General features: G+C 40.1%; 1 protein-coding gene across 3 annotated transcripts in view; it reads left to right on the top strand.

Annotated features, from left to right (window-relative positions):
* tll1 (tolloid-like 1) overlaps positions 1–15,800 on the top strand; it is a 57,816-nt gene that overhangs the window by 20,092 nt on the left and 21,924 nt on the right. For 2 of the 3 annotated variants that reach the window (XM_016670341.1, XM_016670340.1), the window contains 13 exons: positions 3,319–3,441; positions 3,577–3,654; positions 4,237–4,410; positions 4,507–4,624; positions 5,515–5,693; positions 7,447–7,552; positions 8,143–8,267; positions 9,789–9,904; positions 10,071–10,173; positions 11,725–11,841; positions 12,074–12,219; positions 13,995–14,190; positions 14,422–14,890. In XM_016670341.1, the coding sequence (XP_016525827.1) occupies positions 3,319–3,441; positions 3,577–3,654; positions 4,237–4,410; positions 4,507–4,624; positions 5,515–5,693; positions 7,447–7,552; positions 8,143–8,267; positions 9,789–9,904; positions 10,071–10,173; positions 11,725–11,841; positions 12,074–12,219; positions 13,995–14,190; positions 14,422–14,579 (1,739 nt within the window). In that variant the 3' untranslated portion in view covers positions 14,580–14,890. Of the gene's footprint in view, positions 1–3,318; positions 3,442–3,576; positions 3,655–4,236; positions 4,411–4,506; positions 4,625–5,514; positions 5,694–7,446; positions 7,553–8,142; positions 8,268–9,788; positions 9,905–10,070; positions 10,174–11,724; positions 11,842–12,073; positions 12,220–13,994; positions 14,191–14,421; positions 14,891–15,800 lie in introns of those variants that run through there. The other variant, XM_016670342.1, reaches the window with a different exon arrangement.

The raw sequence follows: 15,800 nt of genomic DNA, 5'->3' as shown, positions 1-15,800 counted from the left end.
TATCAAACATGACTCCAAAGAAATTTGACTTTGTAATTTAATGCCTTATATTGGGCCTCTGTCTCTTTAAGAAGGAGCATACAGAGAGAGACAGAGAGAGGGAGAGAGAGAGAGAGAGAGAGAAGTAGAGAAAGAGAGATCCTCTCGTTTTCATCTCTTTTATCTTGCTGATGGTCTCTGTTGTTCTTTAAGCCTGGGGACTGAGATAACCATGGTAGAAGATTTATTTTGTGTCCTTTGAGCCATTTCTGTGTTGTTCCCTCCACATGTTTTAGCTCATTATCCAGTAATTACCCATTGTAATTAATTACCGCCCCCCCTCCCAAAACAAAAACAGAGCCACAGCTCCTCCTCCATGCTTAACAATGGGAATGAGATGCTTCTGTAGATATTTATCCTTCGCTACGCACCAGACCTGCCTGGAGTGTTTGTTACTGAAAAACTCAAAGTCTCCTCTGACATTGGCACACAACTCCTAGTAAAAACCCTCACAAAAACTCAGCATATATCTGGACTGAGAAGGCTTTTTCCTGACAAATAGCATGTAGGGTCATGACAGTTTAATGGCTGTTATGACCCTAAAACATCACTTTTTGCTGAAGTTCTCAAACAGTGATGTTTTTTTCCACCTCAGTTTATCATCCTCCTTGGTGTGTGTGGCGGCAAGCTGAACAGGGTCCTAGTTCAGTCTTTTGACCGGTGGCTGATTTAACCTTGCCTCTGTGTCACTTGTGATTTTTCTAAGATTATTTTTTTTAACAAAGGACTTTTCTCAATTGAGTACAAATTCAAGTGAAATGTTCCCCTGAATTCCATTTTTAAGCATGAGATTATGCAATTGTAATAAAATGGAAATATATTTTTCACACCTGCTAAGATAAGGCCATTGAGCATAACATTAACCTGCACTTTACCCATTGTTACGAACTGTTGATTAGTCCAAGATTCCTTCAGCTACATCCTGCTCTAAGGAAATCTGTTCACATCCTGTGCGAGAAATTAATTCTGTGAATTATAACTTTGAACGTAAGCCTGCGTGGCTCACATTCAAAGTTATGTCAGAAGCCGATTGAGGAGACGGGGAACGGGTAGAGAGAATTAGGAAGGCAGGATGGAAGTTTTCATGGGTCATTAATGAGAGCAGCTCTCCAAAAAAAATCCTACACATGACCTGATGTCAGACCACTGTAAGACCACCGGCCTGGTGGCTCAGTGTGTGCATTTTTGTGTGGTGTGTAAGTAAGCAGTAAGTAAGCAGTGCAACTGGCTAAGCTGGTCTAAGCTCCAGCTGATGTGAAACACAAGTTTCTCAATGTGCATAAGAAAGTTTAAAGTGAGACCCCATGCTGCTGCATGACAAGGTTTCTGAAAGTCAGCAAGTTGCTGGACTTCAAGACATCATTACAGTCACAGGCAGTGGCCAAAAAATGGAGTGTCTCATTTTGAAGTCAATTAGTTTGTAGGGTTTTATAGAATTTATTATGATTAGAAATTAGAACTGAAATCAGATGGTGGCAGCATATTTATTCACTTCACTTCGGACATTCACCACACAGGACCTCTGGTACAATTCAAAATGAGAGGATTTACTGTAGCAAAAATATAAATACAAAATCTAACAAAAAAACAAATCAGAAAGTCATTTTATTAAGAGCTGAATATTCCGAATGTGTAAAGTATGCCTGCGACTGGCTTCCTACTTCCTGCTCTTCCTTCTCCTTTTTGAGCATGTTAAGATTATTGTGATACAAAAATATGTTTTTTTGCATTCCTTGTTCTTGTTCATGATTTTATACTACTATCATATTTGAAATAAATGAATAAATAAAGATTGGGTTAAATGTGCTTGAAGTAATGAAATAGTCAACTGCTGTCATTTCTGGAGGCAGTCTTTGGAGATTTTAACCTGGGTGAGGACTTTTTTCTACTTTTACTTGAATAAAGTCAGTCAGGCAGGTCTGCTCGTACCTGAGTATATTTTTTTAATGTCTGTACCCACCTCTGCATGTCATCTGTGAACATGAGTATTAGCTTGTTTTCCATCAGACGGTCATGTTTATGTATATTTTTTTGGAAGGCAGCAGTTTGGCCAACACAGATCGGATCACATTACAGGCTAATTCCTTTAAAAAAGCGTCTACTCCAGGAGTCGTGTGGACTGGTTTCCCTTATGTGGGACAGTTTCTGTATCCTAGATCTCTGTGAACTGAGGCACATTGTATTAACCTAATCAAAGGAATTTAAACCTTCTCACAATAAGTGTTAGTAGGTCAGTCTAGGTCAGATCGAATAAATCCAAGCCTGAACAACCTTAAGAATCTTAAGGCCAGGCAGATCTTAATCCATTCTCAGAAATTCACGTGTTGGCTATTATTACAAGCAGGTTTTAAGTGAGTCAACTTCTTTTCAGTGACATTGTTGACTTTCAACTAAATAACTATAGTTCATTTGCAACAGGCACTTGATAAAACAAAAGATGGCTGTGGCTCTTTGTTGACCGGCAGAAATCAGCACTGACTCTCTGCGGCCTGGCAAGGACAAGTGGTCAGAGAAAATGTCCTGATGAAGCATCTTAGTAATAATGTGATTTCTAAGAAAAACAGAAGTAGGAAATAAATACTAATAGCAGTAGTTGAAGTCATTTCATATTTCTGAAACAGTCTCTTTTCAAATGAGCTTCTTCAAAAACAAGTGACTCGTTAAAAACATTTATTGCAATTGTACTGAGGCTATTGGAATAAATATTATGATATGAATTAATGTGAGAATTCAAAGCACTTTTAAACACTCACTTTTAGTCTTTGGCTTTCATCTTTGCTAAAGTTTGACGTCTTAGTTTTTTATTAGGGCAGGATAATAAATTAATAACATCATATAGGTCTTATAGAATTTTTAATAAATTCACTGAAGTCCTGAACCGCACAGCATTCTGGGACATGTAGGCAGAGGAAAGGCTTTAGATACTCAAACTCTAAGCAAGTTCAGTGGCATCCATTAACTCACTCACTCTTTGGTTACTTAGCAACAACATATTGAGTAATCACGTAGCAGCAGTTTCAGGTTTCACAGTTTTTTTTATAACTGATAAAAAACAAAAAAACAAACAATGGCGTGGAGGGAGAGGAGAAAATAAAAACAACTTAAAACAGAAATGGTCACATCACAAGTTTTGCAGTATTTTGTATATTTAAGACAAAAAACTAATCAATAATTATCAATATCGACCGATATGAAATATGACAGGTTTTACGGTCACACCACCAGCTCTGTTTTTGATGTTGACGCGTGTGTTCAGCATTTTCTTCTACTTGCTTTCAGCTGTATTTTGGGGTGACATCGCCTTGGATGAGGAGGACCTGCAGATGTTCCACATCGACAGAACGATAGACCTCAAACAACACACACATGTGCGTTCACACTCCCGACAGGGACACACTTCAGGTGAGTGCCTTCTTTCAACGCTGACTCACACTCTTTTCACGCATTTTCAGATTTGTTCAGAAGCTGCTGCATAGAAGCATAAAAGTAGACAAATATAACTTTATGTTATGTGTTTTTGCTTGTCTTCTTAATCAGGAGGCCTTGGGGAACATGAAGATGTGAAGAGAGGATCGTTATACCTTCTACTGGAGAGAATACGCAGATTTGGCTTTGGTATGCAACATGAAATTCACCCTGACATTGACTCTTATTTTAGAGAGGGATACATTTAGTTCTCTTTTGTGCCTTTAACAAGTTAGTATCCATGACACTGGAAGCTGTCTGACATGTTTTTCATTGAAAAATGATAAACCAGATTTGGATGGGCAGCAACATCTGATCTAACATCATAAGTAATGCCTGTCCTTTCAGCTCCTTCAGACTAGCCAGCACAAATTAGCAAACACCTGGTAAAACTGTCCATCTCCTGAGCTCATTGTAGGAGCTACTTTTCTATGAAATGCTGGTAAAAACATTGTCAAAGGGTTAATAGAGGAGCCATGTTGTGATGACTTCCTGGAGGCGGAGTTTCAGAAAGAGCAAGAGTTTCTTAAAGAGACAGATGCCCGACTTCAAGGCCTTAAATTACAAAGTCAGTTTTCTTTTAAGTCATATATATGAAGCATTTTTATAACTAGAAGTGACATAGTTACTTGATTGTGCTACAAAATGTCCTGGTGGAAAAACTCTAGAACTCTAATATTTAATAATATGTAAAAATAATATAATGGCTTTTCTCACTTCACTCTAAATTAGACTACATCCCGAAGAATGAAAGCAAGGGAGCTGCCAGTTCAAAAAGCCAAACCTGGAAAGGTGGGAGTCCTAGCGAGGCGGCGAAGAGCCGTGTTCCTCGAGCGGCCACATCCCGAGCTGAACGGATCTGGCCCGGGGGAGTCATCCCCTACGTCATCGGAGGAAACTTCACTGGTAACAACTCCGCTCAGCTGCTCAACCCTCGCCACGCAGCTGCGTTAATGCACACTTAATTGTGTAAAGGTAGGATGTAAAATGTGTGTGTTTTAGGTAGTCAGAGGGCCATGTTCAAGCAGGCCATGCGTCACTGGGAGAAACAGACTTGTGTAACTTTCATTGAAAAGACGGATGAGGAAAGCTACATCGTCTTCACCTACAGACCCTGCGGGTAAGACTGGAAGACGTCTTTGTATATCTTGGATTGTGTGCGTGGCTCTATGTGTGTGTGTGTGTGTGTGTGTGTGTGTGTGTGTACCTAGGGTTCACTAGTGACCTTGTCACAGTGAGAGACGATATGGTCACTCAACAATGGCTTTGCTTTCCTTCCTGTCCTGCTCCTGTTTCCCCATCCCACCAATCACGGGACTCGGTTTTAAGTGTTTGTATGTTCGGGCAGTCCTTTTGTTCCGACTCGGCAGAAGTGCATTGTTCTGTCGAGTGGCAGCACGGTGGGGTCAGAGTGTGTTTGGACAGCAGTGACACTTCACTCACTGGATGTTGTGAGTCGTGATTCTTTACAGTGACTGAGGATATTAGGGTTGATTGTATCAAAAAAGAAAAGAAAAATGGTGAGCGGACAGCTGGAAAGCAGGACATCCAGCTTTGTGTTCCATATAGAGCATTGATGTTTGTGAGAGAACTACCAAAGCCTCATCCTAATTCTTATGGTTTAAATTTTAATCTATTTAGCTCCACTGGTAAATATTGTGTATCTGTTTTTCTACATTATCTATTCGTGCTTGTGTTGCAACCTGGCTCCTGATCCTCACCATGCAATCAGCTCACTGGATAACTTTAATCAGATTTGTTGGCCTGGCACCGATGACTGTAATAGTCAGGAAAAAAAATGAATCAGGTTCTCTGTTCAGTCTTACAAGTGATTATTCATGTAAGCTTAGAAAACTGCAGTTTTATGGTATTAATATGATTAAATATGAGCTTTCCACTGTGTTTATGAGTTTGCTGTTGACTAAGTGCATTTTATCCCCCCAAACTCCTCACTACTAAACCTGTGTTTAATTGCCTCCCTGCTGTGAAATTCATACCAATCCATCACAGGTGTTGTTCCTACGTGGGTCGCCGTGGCAACGGACCCCAGGCCATCTCCATAGGGAAGAACTGCGACAAGTTTGGCATTGTGGTTCACGAGCTGGGCCATGTCATCGGCTTCTGGCACGAACACACTCGGCCCGACCGTGATGATCATGTGACCATAATCCGGGATAACATCCAGCCGGGTGAGACTCATTACCGCAGAGACACTAACGTCTCAGGGCCGCTCAGGGTGCCGCCTATTTATAGGCAACCCCAGCGGTCACAGGAGGCAAGCACGGCTTGCCTCGGGTTCGCGCTCACGCCTGGGTTCCAGCAGGAGGTGTGAATGGATCTCCTAATGACTGTGAAGGCCCCGAGACGACCGTCTGTCACATTTCCACAAACACACCTCTGCTCTGTCACACAGCCAGACAGCTTCAAATTACTGGGCAGCAGATTTATTTAGAAGCATCACCACCTTCAGTCCCACCACCCTCCACCCTTCACATGCTCTGAGTTCCTCACCTACACATAATACTGATGCAGCTTCTCTGCAGAGTTTAGTTTATTTTTTGTTTTATCATTAGGAATGCACCAATAAATCGACTGGCTTATAAATTGGCCCCAATTTCCCTAATTTTGGAAGATTGGTGATCGCCTGACGCTTAAATGTGAAGCCGATTTTTATCCGCCGACCTTATTTATCTCTCAAAGGTCTAAAAATCAATTGGCTTTTGTATTCTTAAGCCAATTGTCCTCTTTTGCTTTGCTGTGAGAGAGGTTTGACCGACTGGTCATGTCTGCACGTTTGCAGTTAACAATAGTCACCCCACTGTTGCCAACTCACAGACTTTCTTACCATATTTAGCAACATTTAAGACACAACAAAGTCAGAATCGGCCAAAATCAGAATCGGCAGGTCAGGCCAGAAAACTGCAATTGGTGCACTCTGGTTTATCAGCCTCTGACAGACAAGCATTTGTTGACAATCAAATTATTTAATTCTTTTTTTCTTAGAGCAACGGCACAATTTTAAATGCAAAGTAGACAATTTATTTTAACAGAATAATTATTTGCAGATGTCACGTGTACCTCAACGAAAGCAACATGGAGTTGTACCTGAAAAAAACAAACAAACATAAACTGCTCTAGTTTTAGAGTAGTTTTGCTCAAGATTTCAGAATGAATCGAATCAATTACAGCTTGAGCAAAACTAATAAAACTAGCTGTAACAAATGAGTAAATTTTTTAGTGTACTTTAACATCCTTGACCTCTTTTTGCCTTGCCTCTTCTGTTTTTCCGTTTTTGTCAGCTTTTAGCAGATGGTATTTTTCCATCGTAACTTGCGTAACACAAATGATCTGGTGAATAAAAGCCTGTTTGCCCTGGTTGCAACTTAATTATGGTTGTAATAAATATCACAAATATATCAGAAATCTTTGTTAAATACATACAAAATGATGCAAAGAGCTATTTTAGATCTGCCTCTGCATCGACGTTTAAAATTAGGACAGGAAAACTCATATTTCACTCTTACATATGACTTGGCAAATTATCTGCCAGTTTAAATGCCGTGTAATGTGCAGACACATCACTCCCTGCCAGCATGCCCAGGTGGGCCCCATATGGGGGGAAGGAGGACTGACATATGGGTCCCATATGGGGTCCACCTGGGCATGCTGGCAGGGACTGGTTCATCCCGTGTGTTTAGAAGCATTTGTATGTCAACTTGTCCCGACCTTAAAAACTGTGATTCAGAGGTTGTCTTAAACCAATTTTTGCATCATATCAGAAAAACCACATTAAAACATTTCACTTAAACTGGATCATTATTGGAGGTTAGCTGTGATAAAAATGTTTTAAATGATAATGTAATTAACTTAGAAATAATATTTCTAAGATTTGACAATCGAGTGTTAGCTCTGTTTGGTGAAAATGTGTCTATATGTGTGCAGGTCAGGAATATAATTTCTTGAAGATGGAGCCAGGAGAGGTGAACTCTCTTGGAGAAGCATACGACTTCGACAGCATCATGCACTATGCCAGGAACACCTTCTCACGGTAACAGCTCCAGCGTCTTGGCAGCTCCATGGTTTGTTTTTGCAGCAGTATGCAACTTTTACAAAAACCTTTCTTTTTTCTTTTTTTTTTTATATATTTATTAAAACTGCCATTGCCACAGCAAAATGATAATTTGAACAAATATGTAAAAAGCATTTTTTTGTAAAAGTTACATGCTGCAGATTTAAGACAGAAAATGTTTTTTTTTGTGTAGAAATGCCATGTTTTGCTAAAATGTAAATTAAATTCTTAAAAATATTGTTTCCCCAAAACCTTATGTTGTTTTATAATCTTTTAAAATTTCTTATTAGAAATAAAAAAATATATATATAACATTTTGAAATCTAAATGGGTCAGTAGTATGAATAATTCTGGGCTCTATATGATTTAATTCCCTGCAAAAAACAGTGTTATGTTGAAGTTAGACTTTAATGAACGAAGTGCCGCTGCACTGATATGGATTCCAATAAATGTTCCCAGTTTCTGAAATTAGAGGATTTATTTTGACCAGGACACCTTGTATTTTACTGTTCTGGTGACACATTTATGTTCTGTGGTGGAAAATCGAACGTTCGCTTTCTTCCCTGCAGTGGGATGTTCCTCGACACAATACTTCCATCCAGGGACGAGAACGGAGTCCGGCCGGCTATCGGCCAGAGAACCAGGCTCAGCAAGGGAGACATCGCACAGGCAAGGAAGCTGTATAGATGTCCAGGTATTGATGCGTTTATGATGTTACTGCGTGTTTGGGTTTATGAACATGTTTATTGTTTTCAGCTAGAAAGCTAAAGATAATGGCCCTTATTAAGCTGTTGCACCTTTAACACAAAATTCTCCTGTCTCTGAGGCACAGAGGTGGAATGTAGCAATATGTTTTTCCACATGACCTTTCCAATTCGTCTTCACACGTCTCTAACACATACACCCACACACACACACACACGCACACACACACACACACACACACCCCCACACACACACACACACACATGCATGCACGCAGGCTTATTCATACATTCAGTTCTTGAGCACACCCGTACAGATCTGGCGTCATTCTGCTCCCTGGTGAGGAGTTCCTGACATGATCTGGAGCTGCTCACTGAGTTGGGGTGCAACACTGTAAATGCTGTTTGTAAATGGTACCGAAGCTCTCAGCCCACACACACCCACACACACACGCACACACCCACACACCCACGCACACACTCTTTATAAAAAACAGCTGTGCTTTCATTTACCATATAAATACACAACTTGACATTTAGAAAATAAATTTGCTCAATGGAAACACTGCAATTTCGGGGAAAAAAATTCTGTTTGTAGAAAGAAACGCTTTGGTGCTAGGATGATGTGTTTTTGTTGTTTTTTGTTGTTTTTTTTGACCACATTGAAATAGTTTTTATTTTTTCGCAAACCTGCATTGGAAACACATTTTTTCACATCACACAAGTCACATGACCAACAACCGCATGTTGCCACTGGCAAAAACCACAAAGAAGACGATAACAGGAAGTAGTTGGAGGATGATGTCACAGCATGATTTTTAACAACTTGTCATGGGAATAAACGTATTTACATGTGATTTTACTTGTGTTTCTTATTTAATTGAAACACTACATATTGAGAAATAGTGTTTTTTTTTACATTAATGGAATATTGACAGTTTTGCGCACATTTGTAAAAGAAACACAGCTAATGATGCAGTACTAAATGATAAGCTGTATCTTTATTGCATTTTGTGCTTTCTGTGTTGATTTCTCCTGAATATTATGTGGCCCATAAGTAGCAAGTTCAGTGTGTCTCAGTGGAAGCTATAAATCGATATTATACTGAGAATGTATTAATGTATCCCAGCTGGAAACAGATACAACTTGAACCTCATAAGGTCATTCTAGGGCGCTACCATATCCACTGACAGATGAACTGAGCCCCAGGGCATTGTGGGGGAAAAAGACAGCATGCATGATGGGACAGGAGGGGCACGTTTGGCTAACTTCCTTTTGAGAGACAGCAGCAGCGTTATGCTCCGAATGAAAACCAACAATGGTCAGATCATTTGCCCAGAATGCCCAACTCAGCTGTTTTACATTTGTCAGATGTCCACAGAGTGACAAATTACAAGACGCATATAGTATATGTTCACATCCAGTAGATTACCGTTTTACAGAGGAATGTTGAATTCAGAACACGAACAACCCAGTCGCTGACGCTCAGCTTCCTTCTGGGTGTGTTGCAGCTTGCGGAGAAACCCTCCAGGAATCAACCGGTAACTTCTCCTCACCTGGTTACCCCAACGGATACCCCTCATACACTCACTGTGTCTGGAGAATATCTGTCACTCCTGGAGAAAAGGTGCACACCCACATGCACACGCACACACACATGCACACACACACACACACACCAAAACACAGTAAAAATTAGAGTGTGATGACAGATTGATGCTGTCTTCTTTCACTGCTCTGTCACTGATGCTAACGTCCACAGTAACTAAAGGATCTTTCATTTGATCCTCCAGATTGTTCTCAACTTCACCACTATGGACCTGTATAAAAGCAGTCTGTGCTGGTATGATTACATCGAGGTCCGGGATGGATACTGGAGGAAGGCTCCGCTGCTCGGTAAGATCTGTGTGAAAGATCCAATTTCTTCCAGATGTTATGAAATTTGTCTCAGCTCCTGAAGACTTTACAGCCAAAAACACAGCGCTTTCATCTGACTTTCTAGTTTTTGACCAGACTTTTAAACAACTGTTTAAAAATCGACTGTTTGTCAATGCAACACAAGACTAGCAAGATCAAGTATTCATGTGAGAGTGTGTACCAGAAATCCTTGCCAGTGTAAACTGCTTAAAGAGACATTATGATGTATTTTCTGGAGATATAGTGGCATTTTATGGCACAGTCGAGTAACTATGTTAACTTCAATTGTTATAAAAATTCTATATATATATCAAATATGACTTAAAACAAATTTGACTTTGTAATTTAGTGCCTTGAAATTGGGTCTCTGTCTCTTTAAGAAACTCCTACTCGTTCTAAAACTCCGCCTTCAGGAAGTTGTCACAACATGAATCCTCTATTGACCCTTTAACAACGTTTCTACCAGCGTTGCACTGAGAAGTAGCTCCTATAATGAGCTCAGCTGATGTACAGTTCCACCAGGTGTTTGCTAATTGGAGCTGGCTAGTCTGAAGGAGCTGAGGGGGGGGAGTCACAGGGAGGGCCTCTCAGTGAGCTATAAGTTCCTAAGCTTGGAGCTTCTCCCCAGGTGTTTTGCACAGCTGAATGGTTGCCTCGGGAGATTAAAGGATTTCTCAAACATGAATGAAAGAATCAAAGCAACACTATAGGTATGCTTTTGATGTGGGAATTACATTATAACACTGCAAAGATTATAAAAGTACATTTTTCATAATACTGCCCCTCTAAAGCTGTTTGACTTTGGAGGTCCTACCATAGTAAATACCCTACTTTTTTTGGTGAGTACAGTGTTTATTTAGTTTATATTTCCCCCCAAAGCGGATATGTTTTTACTTTGCCACTGTGGCTCACTTTCTGTCTCATCAAACTGCTGTGTCGCTCCAACCTAAACAGACCTCAGGTCCGTCTTGGTCAGAGAGTCAGAGACCGAGTCGTAGAGATTCTGCGACCTTAACGTGTTTCATTTGACTTGGTTTTCCGCTGGATTGGAGGCCAAAATAGATCCGATGTGTTTTGAGCATAAGGACTGTCTAATAATGATTACTTCCTCATAGGCAGTTCATGGAACATCTGAAGTGGCTGCACGTCACAGCATATATCAATATAAATCAGCAGACATTTATGAAAATATATCATTGACAAGATTTTCCACATTTTTATTTCATGAAGGACGCTGAAAGAAATAAAATTAAATAATTTTGATAAAGAAAATTGAAAGTTGAGAAATGTCATAGGGATTGGCAAAAAGGAAGTCATTGAGGTAGATACAGAGCAGAAAAGAAGGTAGAACTGATAACACACTGCTGGATGAAGGGACAAGTCCAGGAGAAAATGTTTTGAATTTTTTTAGTTATTGGCCTGGCAGAGTGAAGATAATTTAAGTTAAATTGGGCTTATAAGGGAAACACTTCTTATAATCAGTTCTTAAAGTGATTTTGTTGATTTTCATTTTCTGTTTGTGATTCTCAGGCAGGTTTTGTGGAGACAAAATCCCTGATGTCTTAATCTCAGCCGACAGCAGGATGTGGATCGAGTTTCGCAGCAGCAGCAATTGGGTGGGCAAAGGCTTTGCTGCTGTTTATGAAGGTAGCAGCTCCTATAAATTAATAAATCACTCGGACAAATTGCTGGTTAACATGCATATGCATTCGTTTGCAGCATAGGCTTATGTCTGATGATTAAACATGCCTGGTTTTTGAGATTAGCTCCATTACTCATGGTGCAGAGAGAATGTTTCAGGTCTCTGCAATCAGCAACGGTTGATGCTAACTCATCCTGTCCATCTCTGCCTGCTGTGATTCTCTGTTTTTCTGTTCAGCCATCTGTGGAGGGGAAATTACCAAGGACTCTGGGCAAATTCAGTCTCCCAACTACCCTGATGACTACAGGCCCTCCAAAGAGTGTGTGTGGAGGATCACTGTGTCTGAGGGATACAATGTTGGACTTAGCTTCCAGGCCTTCGAGGTGACCCACTCTCTCTATCTCTGTGTGTGGGTGTGTGTGTGTGTATTTGTATGTTTCCAAGTGTGTGTGTGTGTCACTGTGTGCATGAGCTCGGAAAGTCTGGGTCAAATTTCACGCTCGTATTGTTGCTAGAAAGGTAGTAAAGGTTCCAGCGGATGCTGTGTGTGAATCTGGTGTTTAATCCCATAGTTCAGATTATTCTCTCCATATTTGTTGCTGTGTGCTGCTCTGCTCTGTTGCATCAATTACTTCCTCTGCTTTACAAACAGCAGCTGTGAATGTGCAAAAGTCAGTGTTCTTTCTTCATTAAAATGTGAAAACCTAGTCTTTGTTTAAACCACTTTCAATAATTGTATGGACAAATGTTCAAGGAGAAATTTGTGTCCACAAGTGTTCATCAGTACATCACATAGGAATTAGCTGTGTAGTCCTGACTTTCCTGCAGCCATATTTAGTTTGAAACAAGCCCCTCCCACACTTGTTTGCTTTAGGGTAGATCCACTTGTAAAGTCCTGATTGTGTCAGTAGCTGTTTCCATTACAAATGTGAGCAAATCTTGGTGCTTCCATTAAATGAGAAATGAAATCAAAATCACATGTTAATAAGCTAAGTCACACGATAAGTCATTGAAAATCACAGTTACACGATACATATCATAAGTCAGTCATGGTGCTGGTGCTCATCATCTATCATCCATGAGAGGAAACAGTGACGTCTTATTCAGGAGTTGGAGCAACAAGCCCCGCCTTGTATGCGGTGTTTTGGGAAAACTGTAATTGGAGATTTTACAGAAGAGTTTTGACTTCAACACGTTGGAATGGCACAACTTTTTATGAACTGTGATGCTGTGAGAGCTCTGGAGGAGCCAGCTGCACATTGTCTGGAAAAAAACAAAAACAAAACCACCATCCTCCTACCACTTCCTGTCGTCTTCTTCGTTATTTTCTCCAGTAGCAACATCCGGCTGTTGATCACTTGTAATGTGAAAAAAGTGTTGCCATTGTAGTTTTGTGAAATACATCAATTTCAATACAGCTGAAGCTGTTTAAGTGAGCTTTTTCAAAATTAGCATGTTTCCATTAAGTAAATGTATCTTCATCATTTCAATTTGCGCAATTGTATGAATAGTGGAAATGCAGCCAGTAATGTGAAAATTGAATTTAACTTTGAAAAGAAAAGTGGGAAAACTTGGCTAGAAAAGATACTTTGGCTTTCTGAGACATCCTGAGGACAGCTGCAGCGTAACGAGTGACGCAGTGTGAAACTGTGAAACACATTGCACTTCACTCCTACATCTATAAGGAGTGAAGTGCAATGTGTTACACTTCACTCCTTACAGGTGTAGAAAACTACAGATTGTTATTTGCTGTCAGGATTGGGCTAACTGTGGAGAATAATTATGTGGCGCCTTTTACTTCAGAGTTGGTCATTTTACATAAATGCTCTCAGCAGTTCTTTTACAGACACTCCTTGGTTTTTCTCCCTTCCAATCATAAAAACTGCAAGTATTTTTTACATTTAACAGCAATGATTAATCTATATAAAGCAAATAAGGTAGGAAGTTTGAGCCATATCAGCTATTAACCCTTGTATGTCGAAATGGGGTCCAACTGACCCCACACACATAAAACCTGTATCATTTTCCATAGACCTCTACGTTTGCCTCAGTCCTCGCATGCACAACGGTTAAACGGGGCACTGATGATGACTGTGACACTCCAAGAGTCTCACTGAACACGTGTGTGTGTGTGTGCGTGTGACTGTGACTGTTGTAGATCGAGAGGCACGACAGCTGCGCCTATGACTACCTGGAGGTTCGGGACGGCCCGCTTGAAACGAGCCCGCTGATTGGCCGTTTCTGTGGCTACGACAAACCTGAAGACGTTCGCTCCACCTCTCACACTCTGTGGATGAAGTTTGTCTCTGACGGGACGGTGAACAAGGCTGGCTTTGCTGCCAACTTCTTCAAAGGTGAGGGAGCTCAATAAAGGCAGTCAGTGAGTGTTTTTCTCTTCAATTTTTTTTAATGTATTTATTTATTGTCCTTTAAAAGTACTCATCAATAATGCCAACACAAGTCTTGCTGTATTTAATGAATTTACGGTGAAACTTCTTTTCTCGCTGTACCTGTTAGTTGTTTTTTCCCGTGCGGCTTTTCTCTCCAAGGCTTTTCACATGAATTTTGACTCATGTGTGTTCCAGAGGAAGATGAGTGTGCCAAGCCAGACAATGGTGGATGCGAGCAGAGGTGTGTAAACACTCTTGGCAGCTTCAAGTGTGCCTGTGACCCTGGCTACGAACTGGCTCCTGACAAGAAGAGCTGTGAAGGTAACAATGAGTGTGTGTTTCAGCATTTCTAAGATCATAAGGCTCATTTTTCCAACAAATATTATGTTGTGAGGACCCATTGCTACTTATGGGCCCCAAAAACCTGATCTACATAACGAGAAGTTTTAGTTTTGGGGGTTATGTTTAGGACTTTTATGATGTGAATTGAGTGGATGTTAGGTTTAGAGTCAAGCATGTACTGATAATGGTTCAGTTTGGGGTACGAGTCAGAGTCAGGCAGTTAGGCTGTGGAGATGAATGAAAAATGAATGGAAGTCACTGCAAAGTCCTTTGAAGTTAGAAAAACATAAAATGTGCGTGCGTGTGTGTGGGTGGTGTGTGTGTATGAGGGACTGAGAATGTTCATTCTTGTTCACAGTGTTTTGTGTTTTATGCCAGTTTGACTCAGAAACATCCAAACAGCTTCCATCAACAGGAAAAAACACGCAAGACAAATCAAACAGGGAAAAGGGCTTTTATTCCCACGATGTAGACCATCTGCTAAAAGAACCAAACAAATATCATTCAACAGAGAAAATGGTGCATTTTAAATATTTCAGCTGTATAATTACTTCTGGGAAAACTTTCTTTCAGGATTATATTTGCATGTTTAAAGTACTTAAAGTGACAACGTATTATAAGGAATTGGTTAAACAGAGTCAGTCAAAACAACATTTAATATGACTCCTGTCAAACTTGATGATTTGATAATGACACTTTCTTTCTTTGTACGCATGTACTCTGACCAACTTAGCTTAAAGTAAAAAGCTTTCAAATTTAATTTGCAATCCGTTGAATGGTCTTCATTTTGTGCTACACATATGTGCCTTTGACACACATTTAAACTGCACAGAAACGGTTAAAGTGGCAGTACGTAACTTTTATTTAAGAAATTGTTCTTTTACATATATATATTAAAACGTCACCATGCCATGACAGTTTTACATGAGACAGATAACCAGTGAAAACATCAAGCTCTCTCGGCTTCTGCCTGTGGTAGACACTAGAAATGCAAGTTGATTGAATTTCCATTGGAAATTTTCTTCACTAGTTTGTTTTTGCAGGTTGTTCTTCTATGGAAGGTTGAATGTGATTTGTGAAGTGTTTTTTTTTTCTTCACGTTTGTTTTTTTTTTTTCTTCACATTGAAAGACTATAAAAAGTTTTATACAGCGCAGTCTGAAGTGGCTGCGAGCGTCCACTTCTGAATTCTTTTAGCCGTTTACATCTTCTGTCACATCATCAGTAAACACT

Source organism: Poecilia formosa, unplaced genomic scaffold, assembly GCF_000485575.1.
Source record: "Poecilia formosa unplaced genomic scaffold, Poecilia_formosa-5.1.2 Scaffold32, whole genome shotgun sequence".
Taxonomy (NCBI): Eukaryota; Metazoa; Chordata; class Actinopteri; order Cyprinodontiformes; family Poeciliidae; genus Poecilia; species Poecilia formosa.
Note: the sequence above shows the minus strand (reverse complement) of the source record. Positions and strands in the feature narration are given on the sequence as shown.